Source organism: Panthera uncia, assembly GCF_023721935.1.
Source record: "Panthera uncia isolate 11264 chromosome C1 unlocalized genomic scaffold, Puncia_PCG_1.0 HiC_scaffold_3, whole genome shotgun sequence".
In the NCBI taxonomy this organism is placed as follows: Eukaryota; Metazoa; Chordata; class Mammalia; order Carnivora; family Felidae; genus Panthera; species Panthera uncia.
Genome location: NW_026057584.1, coordinates 27,905,408 through 27,915,427, shown reverse-complemented (window position 1 = coordinate 27,915,427; position 10,020 = coordinate 27,905,408). Strand labels below are relative to the sequence as shown.

Here is a 10,020-nt window from a genome sequence, read left to right as displayed (position 1 = left end):
ATGTATATATATATATATATATACATATATATATACACACACACACACACACACACAGTATTACTCGGCAATCAAAAAGAATGAAATCTTGCCATTTGCAGCTGTGTGGATGGAACTGGAGGGTATTATGCTAAGCAAAATTAGTCAGAGAAAGACAAATATCATATGACTTCACTCATATGAGGACTTTAAGAGATCAAACAGATGAACATAAGGGAAGAGAAACAAAAATAATATCAAAACAGGGAGGGGGACAAAACATAAGAGACTCTTTTTATTTATTTATTTTTTTAGTTTTTAAAATTTACATCCAAATTAGTTAGCATATAGTGCTACAATGATTTCAGGAGTAGATTCCTTAGTTCCCCTTACCCATTTAGCCCATCCCCTGTCACACAGCTCCTCCAGTAACCCTCTGTTTGTTCTCCATATTTGTGAGTCTCTTCTGTTTTGTCCCCCTCCCTGTAAATTAAAAAACAAACAAACAAAACAAAACAAAGTAGGCTGTTGAGCCACCACCCCTGCCCTTTTGTCGCAGAGGATAGTGCACGTTTCATGGAAGAGAAGTAAGTATTGGGCTATCAGACCTCACAACTGCCCCGGGGAGCCCGCGCCAGCTGCATGTACCAGTCTAAACAGTGGTGCTGAAACTTTATCTTGTATGAGAATTACCAGGAGCTTGTAAAAATGTAGATTTCCAAGTGCCATCCCTGGAGATAGGGGTTCAGCAGATCTGAGGTAAAGCTCAAGAATGTGCATTTTTAACAAGCACGCCAGCTAATTCTGACACAGGTCAGTATGTGACATAGGGGACCTACAAAAGACAACAATGAACAACTGCAAAAACAAACAAAACAAAACTGCCAGAAGTCAGATCATTTCCTTGGGGCTATGATTTGCTTGGGATTGAATCCCTTAATGATCAAGACCCTGTTTTTCATTTGTGGGATGATGAGAGCTGTCACTTATCTTTCATTGATTTTAAGGCTTGACAAGATATAATTTGCAAAGAGATTTGTTGGGTAAGTCACTCCATCAACTCAACATAAAGGTTTTTTTTGTTTTTTGTTTTTTTGTATTTTTTAAGTTATTGGTTTACAACTGAGCTTAACTAATTGTTCCTAGTTTACCCACAATATCAGCAATTATATATTTTCCGGCAAGGGTCACAAATATCCTGATGATCTCATAGCAGTTTGTGTTATTATTTTTTATTTTACCTAACTTTTTCATTTAGCATGATTTAATATCTTCAAAATTTTGAATAAATTTAGTCTAGAGCCTGGGGATTTTTACCTGTTTGTATGAATGAACCATTTAAATAGCATAAGTTTTACACAAATTGATTGTAAGTTCCAATGTATAGGCCTGTTTTATTTTATTGAACATCTAGTTAATTAACAGCTGACAGTTTTGGGTACCCTTTTTACTGTAATGCAGGGTTTCTCAACCTTGTCACTATTGACGTTTGGGGACAGGGATTTGTCTGTGACGAGAAGCTGTCCTGTGGATTGTGGGATGTGGGCCAGCATCCCTGGCCTCTGCCCACTGCATGCTAGTACTGTGTAGTGTGCCACACGAAACATGTGTCCAGACACTGCCAGGTGTCCCCTGGGGGACAAAATTATCCTTGGCTCAGAACCACTGCTGTAATGTGCGGTAAATCATCTTCAAGTTTAGGGAGGGCAAACAAAGAAAAATAAAATCTGGCTGGAAAAGTGTTTCTGGTTTTGTGAGGTCTAAGGAATATGGAAAAAAATCTGTAATAATACTTTTGCACAAATAGAGGGGCACATGATTAGTAGTGACACAACAATAGAATATCTGGACCTTGGGGCACTGGGGTGGCTCAGTCGGTTAAGCATCTGGCTCTTGATTTCGGCTCAGATCATGATTTTACAGTTCCTGAGATTGAGCACTGCGTTGGGCTCTGTGCTGATAGTGTGGAGCCTGCTTGGGATTCTCTCTCCCTCTCTCTCTGCCCCTCCCCTGCTTGCACTCATGCTCTCTCTCTCCCTCTCTCAAAATAAATAAATACACTTAAGAAAATAAGAATATTTGGACCTTGGGCAAATGACTTACTGTCTGTTTCCTTATCTGTAAATATGGCTAACAATAATGCCTATCTCTCACAGTTAATGGAAAGATTAGTTTTATGTAAAGTCCTTAGAAGAATAATGGGAATGGAATAAATGACTTAATGCTATCTATCAGTATTATTGCTATTGCCATTATTTCTTGCTAGAGTAGGATAACAGGTAATAATTCTAAATAATTTAATCAAACTGAAGATGTTAGATAATAATCACCACCAGAGAGTGAATAAATCTTTGATAGAATAAATAGGAAGTGAACTGTACTTGGTAATTTTACAGGTGTGTGCCTGTGTGTATGTTGTATAATTTAGATTTTGCTGCTTCCGAAGAGCACATGAGATTTTTCACATGTACATAATATAAACAGTGCTATTAAAATAGATAGGAGTAAACATTTTTAGACATGTAGAAACAGACATAAAAGTTATCCCTTTCTAGTGTTTTACAGTGGTCAACCATTAATAATCTACAAATTTTAAAAGCAAACCCAGTTTTCACTTTGGCACTCCTGTGAAAGCCAATTGTGACAAATCTCAGATCTTCATTGTCAAGAGGCGAGGGAATTATTTTGTTTCCTCTATAAGAATCATTCTTTCCCAACTGGGTCAGATCCTGGGAGACTGAATATTCCCGAACTCAATGTCTGTAAAGCAAGGTCTTTGACATCTTTTATGCCTGTAAGAAAAATAAGGAACAGGTTTTGTCCCAAATGAAGATGTTTACACACACACACAAAACTGTAAACGAATGTCAGTTGCGTTTCTTTAATGTCTGGACCCAAAACTCAAAATGATGCAAAGAAATTTTGACCCAGAGATTTCTGCTGGAGTAGAATCTCTCCCACACCCTCCCCCTCTCTTCCTCCTTTCCCCCTTCCTTCTCTCTTTCTATCTCTTTCTTTCTCTCTCCTCCTCCCCCTCTCTCCCTCCCTCCCTCCCTCCCTCCCTCTCCTTCCCTCCCCCTCCCGCCCCCCACAATTATTATAAACAGTGGTTAGGAGAAAGGCAATCAGAGAACTTGAGAGGGTTGTGGGCAGTCCTTAGCACACAGGTGCTTAGCAGCACACCACGCTAGCCAGGGTCTGCCTTGGCTGTGGCTCTTCTGGACAGCAGGGAACTTTGAGACCACTCCCCGAGGACCCAGGGCGCCCCAAGAGACAGCGGGTTGGAAGCGGGTACAGAGTGGACAGAAGTAGAGACGGCGGGAGCTGCGGGTGGTGGCAGCAGCGCCCAGGGTCCGTGGCCCTCGAGTCCTCTGGGCTGCGGGACGCAGTGACTTTCAGGAGGAGCGCGAGCGTCCCCCCGCCCCTCCTGCCTCCACGCGGGGCGCGCCGGGATCGGAGTGGGGGGGGTGGTGGTGGTCCGAGAGCGCCCCCCTCTCCCACGCGGGCCTCGCGGGGCGGTGAGTCAAGGCCGGGAGCCGAGCCGCTCTCCCCGGCAGACCCGACTGAGGCGCGGGCGGCGGCGCGCAGGACGGGGATCCGAGACGCGCTCCCGCCGCCCCAGCTGCGCCGCGCTCCCGGCCACAAGTTTGCCCCGCGTTGGCCAAGTTGCGAGTGGGGAGCCTCTCCGGGCTCCGGGGTGAGCGTCCGTCTTCTCGCTCGGGCTGGTCCGGGCATGGCCGGGCCGGGAGCGTCGCCCCACGTCTGGGGGTGGCTGCTGCTCGGAGGTTGCCTTCTCGTCGGAGCCCAGGTAAGAGTCCGTGCCCCGCGGCACCTGCTTCCCGGAGCCTCGGGACGCGGCGTTAGGGAGACGGAGACCGAGGCGCGCTGGGCTCACGCCGACACATCCGGGCGCGCGCGCGCGCACACACACACACACACACACACACACACACACACGCACGCACCCAGCAGGGTTTGACAGGCATTTAGTGGAGCTGCAAAGAATTACTTTAGGTGAGGGTCCTGGGGTGGGTACTATTCAGACCACCGTCTTGGCATATGCAAGGTGAAGGGATATTCACGGGTTCTGGATCAGGAAGCGAGGCTGGGAGGTGAATGAACTTTTCTTGCCTTTACACTCCTTGGTTCTCATTTAATTAGTCCAAATTATTTTTGTCTGCTGGCAATTTACTGTCACTTTTGAGAACTTGAACCTCTAGGATTGATAGTAACTACTACTGAAAGCCGGGATAACCGGCTTTCCCTGATAGAGAATCACGTATCATTAATGCGAAGATGTTAGATAGAAGAGAAATACAGTGTTAAATAAGGCTCAGTTTGCTAATGTTAAGAATCAGTGATAGTTGTCATTTTGTACCGATAATACTGTTTAGAGATTTTCTGGGTGAATTTTTTGAATGGAACCTCTATAATGTGCAAATTACAATTCAACGTCACATTTTTTTGAGTCAAATAAAATGTAGGGTTTACACTCAGCTTTTCAGATGAACTGTAAGGAGATGCGTGTAGTTGTGGATGTAATGCAGAAGAGCCCTGTGAATTTAAGCTGTATCAACATTATTTCTCTCTTCTTTTCAGCAGGGGGCGCACCTTGACCATCAAATGGAGCCCCAAGTGTTTCTGTGTTGTGTTTTGGTTTTTTTTTTTTTTGTTAGTTTTTTTGTTTTACATTCTTTAACCATGAGAAAATCAAGGCATTGATTTATGTACTGATACTGTCCAAACTTACTACTATGTTTTTGGCTTTCAGATGACCAGTTTATATGTCAATTATCCTAACAGCGCTAAGGTAAAGGGAATAGTGTTCTGCTAAATACTGGGCTTTACCTAGCATGACCAGGATGTCTAATGCAAACTACTTATGTTAAAAAATCAATCGAACAATATGTGTGTTTTATCTTGACTAATACTATTAGCAATTGTAGGGTATGCTCAAACCTGAAAATTTTCACTAACATAACAGAAGGAATATGAGCAAATGGGAAAAAAAGACACCCTAAGAATTTGGTGACAGTTATGGAACTCTGATGATCTCTAATATATTTCCTGTGTTTCTGTCTCATAAAATACGAATAATGTGCTTAAAAACATTGCTTCCTTGTATAAGGGAAAAATGAACTCTAACCATTTGTTTTATTCAGTGTTCTAGATTGCTTTTTCCAAGGGAATGGAGGATATTGATTAGCACAACCCCCCACCCCCACCCCCAATCACTATGGGATTGTGGGAAGAATTTTTCCTTTAATTTTAGCTTTCAATAAAACAATAAGGATATTTGGATGCTTTTTCTGTAATTTTAAACTATTTACATCTTGGGCCATATAATTCCTTGTTGTGGGGAGTGTCTTGTACATGTAGGGTATTTAGCAGCACCCCTGTCCTTCCCACTAGATGCCTGTAAGCATCCCCTGACACCTGCCCAGTTTTGACAACTAAAAATGTCTCTAGATGTTGCCACATGTCCCTTGGGAGGCAAAGTTAGCTCTGGTTAAGACACATTGCTTTAAACTGACTTCAATTTATACTTATAAATTAAGAATTGTATGAAATGACAGTTTGTGATAATATGTTACATTTTTGGCCCCTTAAGCAAAATCTGAAGGTTAAGCGAAATCTGGAAGTGAAAAGAAAGTGATTTAGGTCAACACACTGACACCTTCTCTGACATTCAGTTTCTTCGTCTTCATTCCCAGCTAATATGTATATTGAATTTAGAGAATATATTGAAGGGAATGCATCAAAGCAGAAAAGCTTGTGTAGAACAAATGTTTAACATTCAGTAAACATTGGATCACATCCCAAAATAGATAATATAGACTAGTATCTGTCAATTGGTTTTAAATATCTCTGTGATTTTTGGTTGGTGAAATTGCCGCCTTGGCCTGAATGCACAGTTCAAAACCCATGCATTCACGCCTCAGGTGTTATTACAGTGCCCAGTAATGCCTTTCCTAAAGGCAGGTGATCATGTGGCAATGGGGAGCACTGTATAAATATGTGTAGTATTTTGTTTACTCTGTCACTGGGTCCTTCTGGACCCAGGCTCTGAGATGGAACTAGTGTTACAATTAGATTTGTTTGGTGGGGGGATAATGCCTCTGAAAGAGAAGGGAGTGAGAAAGTATGATCGGACAGGGAGAGTTTCACATCAGGATGCAAATCTGCCAGAGTCTTGGCCAACCTCACGCAGACCTCAGGGGTAAAGGTTGCCCATCGGAGGAGTCCCACATGGCGATAAAGTGGCCAACTCCTAGTACTCCCATTGTTGCTTATTTACTAGCTCAGGGTTGTTTGTGTAATTGTGCACTTGGCCCCAGATCTGAGACTGGCATTTGAAAGTCCGGCAGCTGGAGGCTATCAGGCAACCATACTCCTTACAGACAAATGGTTGGTTCTTTCTTGAATGACTATCTCAGTGTCTGCCTTCCTTACAAAATTATCAAGGAACAACATTGGTTTTGCTGGGCTCGAGAGTCAGCTGACTCCACATGATTCAGTCACCTACACCAGGCTCCATGGCTGCAGATCAGTGTGGCTCTGACAGTATATGGGCAGGGAAGTGAATGCAAATCCATCACCACAACTGGAGAAAATTCCCAGAAGATCATGACATAGTGGATGGAAGTATATATGTTCTATAGAGTACTAGGTTTGAGCAGATACCAACGGGCAGGTTTTATTTTTCAGTAATCACTTCAGGGACATTCTGGTGTGGGGGAAGGAGCAGTAGCCTCGGAACCCAAAAACCATTTTCAAATTCCTCCTCTGATAACATGAAACCTCCTTGGGCATGAAACTTGATCTCTCTACTCTTATTTTGTTCACTAAGAAGGATAAGCTATACTGACCTTCTAGTGTAAAGATTCAGAGTCTTCTGGGGAATCAAATCTCTTACTTGTGGGGAGGGGATGAAAATCAGTGACAATGTTTATTTACCTACCAAGTACTAAATACTGTGCTAAACATTTTAATCTATTGTTATCTCATTTAATTCTCATAGTAACTTTATGAGATAGGCACTGTAATTATCCATTTCATGAGAAAATGGAGCTAAAATATGTTAGGTAATATTCTCAAGTCACACAGTTAACAAGTAGAGTAGTTATGATTTAGACCCTAGCTTCTACTCTGAAATTCTCCCTCTCACTCCCCCCAGATTGGTGCTCTCATTGTGGAGATCAGTGTGGCACTGCTTAGCTAAGTTATGTCTATTCATACCTTCTGTCCCAACAGTATTCACCCCTGTGTATATATCCCAAGGAATTTCTCACACAAGTCCATAGTGGTTATTGCAATAATTCTGTGGTGTTGGGGTCAACTGGGTGTTCATAATGGGATACTGTGAAACTTAAAAAGCAGTAGATTCAAGGTACACAAAATAGCATATATGAGATCCTTTCAAAGAGGATAAGATATGGCATATAAACAATGAGATATATGACATAATTCCACTTACATACATTTAAATACAAGCACATGAAGCAGCAATATATATTGTATAAACATCGAGATAAAAGATATATGTGTATATGTCTATTCACACAAGTGGTTGCATTTGGGAAGGTAGAGAAGTAGGAGTGGGGTATAGAGGTAAAAGGGGATAGATCGATAAATAAATAAAATGAGTAAGCCTACAGCCTGTATGTCAATCTCTGTGTCAGTTGGAGATTGTGGTGATAACAGATGTAACTACCAACAAGCCATCATTGGTAGATTTAAGAAGGAGGACAGAATGAGGACATAGGCAGCTTCTCCAAGATGGTAAGCTAAGGGACTGTTCTTAGCAAAATCAAGCTGAAACTTGCCTGGATTATGTCTGCATTGTACTTATTTCCATAAGCACTACTGTAGTTAAAGATCCGGTGGTTGGTTGGTTCTCCTTCTGACCTGTTGACAGCCAGGATGGTTTCATTGTCTTCTAGTCATAGGGGAAGCCTTGTAGCCCTAAGGCGGTGGACTTCTCTGTGGCTGCACTGTGGGTAGAATCTTCAGCCCTGGCAGCCCAGAAGCTCCAAGATGGAAGGGAGCTAGATATGGCCTTTTCCTGCCAATGCACAGAGAGGTTTCATGTCTTTGGAACTTCCTCAATTCTTTGTGAATAAAAATACTATCTTTCACTGATGTTCACACATTCCATTTATTTTCCCGTCTTGAGCTTCAGTTGGTTTTGTCATGTGCTAGAATCCATGTTCTTTCTTTCTTCTGGGGTTTTTGCCTTCTTCCTGAGTTACTCTTTAAATCTTTTAACAGCAATGTGACTTTAGGCAGCCCTTTGTACCTTTTGAGTCTTCGTTTCCTCCATTCTAAAGTGATGGGCAATAATGGTGTTTATCTCATGGGATGTGAGAATATTGAATTGAAAAGTATGCAAACCGGGGCGCCTGGGTGGCTTAGTTGGTTAAGCAACTGACTCTTGATTTTGGCTCAGGGCATGATCTTACGGTGTGAGATCGAGCCCCACGTCGTAGAGCCTGCTTGGGATTCTCTCTCTCCCTGTCTCTCTCTCTCTCTGCCACTCACCTGCGCATGCTCTCTCTGTCTCTCTGTCTCTCTGTCTCAAAAAAATAAACTTTTTTTTTGAAAAAAGAAAAAAAAGAAAAATATGCAAACATGCAAAAGCCTTAAGGCGTCTAATAATGAAAATGCCAGATCTTTTCTGTAAGTAGATTGGCTAAGGGCTTTTTATTGGATGATTATTAGATTGAGATTTTTAAAATTTATTTTATTTATTTTTTATTTTTGAGAGAGCGCAGGAGCACAAGTCAGGGAGGTACAGAGAGAGAATTCTAAGCATGCTCCACCCTGTCAGAGTGGAGCCAGACGTGGGGCTCAGTCCTACGAACCACGGTATCATGACCTGAGCAACCTACTGAGACATCCAGGCACCAGATTGAGATTATTTCTAAACATGACTGGGAGCCACTAAAGGCTTTGTGTGTGTGTGTGTGTGTGTGTGTGTGTGTGTGTGTGTGTGAATTTTTCAAGGTTTTTTTCTGCCTCCAACACTGTTCCTTCTATTCCTTACAGTTTCTCCTTCAGAACCCAATTACATTCGGACAGCAATTGGACATTTTATTCATAGTGTTTATTAATTTATTAACAAATTATCTTCTGAGTATTTATTAATGTGAGTACTTGATTAATATCTGTGTTCCCCTTTCAAGAAACCATTCTGAAGACAGAGCAGGTAATCGGAAGGCAGTTGCAGCCATTCTGAGAACACTGGTGTGTCTTTGTAGAATTGGAGATGCAAGTAGGCAGAGGGAATCAAGAGGTAGTTAGAAGGTACATTCAGGTGAAGGAAGAGTGGGTCGGGGCAGATATGATGAGTGAAATTTTTAGATAAGCTGTGTGTGAGGTACCTGAGTTATTTAGTAGATGGTTGGATATTATAAAGCTTAAGAAAAGCTCTGGATTAACATCAGCACTTCATAGGGGGTCCCTGAAACCACGTGTGTGAATGATATTCTCAACGAGACTACAATGGAATTAAAAGGGCTGGCTAATTTGTTTAAAAGAGGGTATGCAGATAGGTTTTTTTGTAAGATTACCCCTGGATTGTAAACTCACAGGGGACAAGGGACTAATAAACAATTTGGAACACCTTGTGACAATTAGCATGGTGCCTTTGGGTAGCATACATGTTTGAATGAGATCATTTGTATTTCTTTCATTTTAAGAAAACTCATCCTCTTTGATCCCACTTGGAACTGAAGTCTCTAAGCATTTACTCCAGTTTTAATTTTAAAAATTAATCACTCTCTTCTAAGGGACAGAAGTAACTGCCCTGGGTACAAAGGATGTCACAGAACCTGCATCTTTCTAGTCATGGAGATGGAGAGAAAAGTGCTGTTGGTCTCTAAGAGAGTTCAATGTTTCCAGAGCTCTCTTGTCCTAATAAGTGATAAACAAGCAGGCTCAGTGTTGAGCCTGACTGTTATTCCATTGGCTGATGGAATTTTATAGATGCTCAAAGAAAGTAAATCATAGCTTTTTGGAGGAGGCAAAAGTATATAAAAT

At 41.9% G+C, this 10,020-nt stretch overlaps 1 protein-coding gene across 1 annotated transcript in view; it reads left to right on the top strand.

Annotated features, from left to right (window-relative positions):
- Window positions 1-3,476: 3,476 nt before the first annotated feature.
- The window catches only part of PTH2R (parathyroid hormone 2 receptor), an 86,415-nt gene continuing 79,871 nt past the window's right edge, over window positions 3,477-10,020 (top strand). The window contains exon 1 of the mRNA XM_049615020.1: window positions 3,477-3,787. Coding sequence (XP_049470977.1) covers window positions 3,713-3,787 — 75 coding nt within the window. The 5' untranslated portion in view covers window positions 3,477-3,712. The remainder of the gene's footprint in view (window positions 3,788-10,020) is intronic.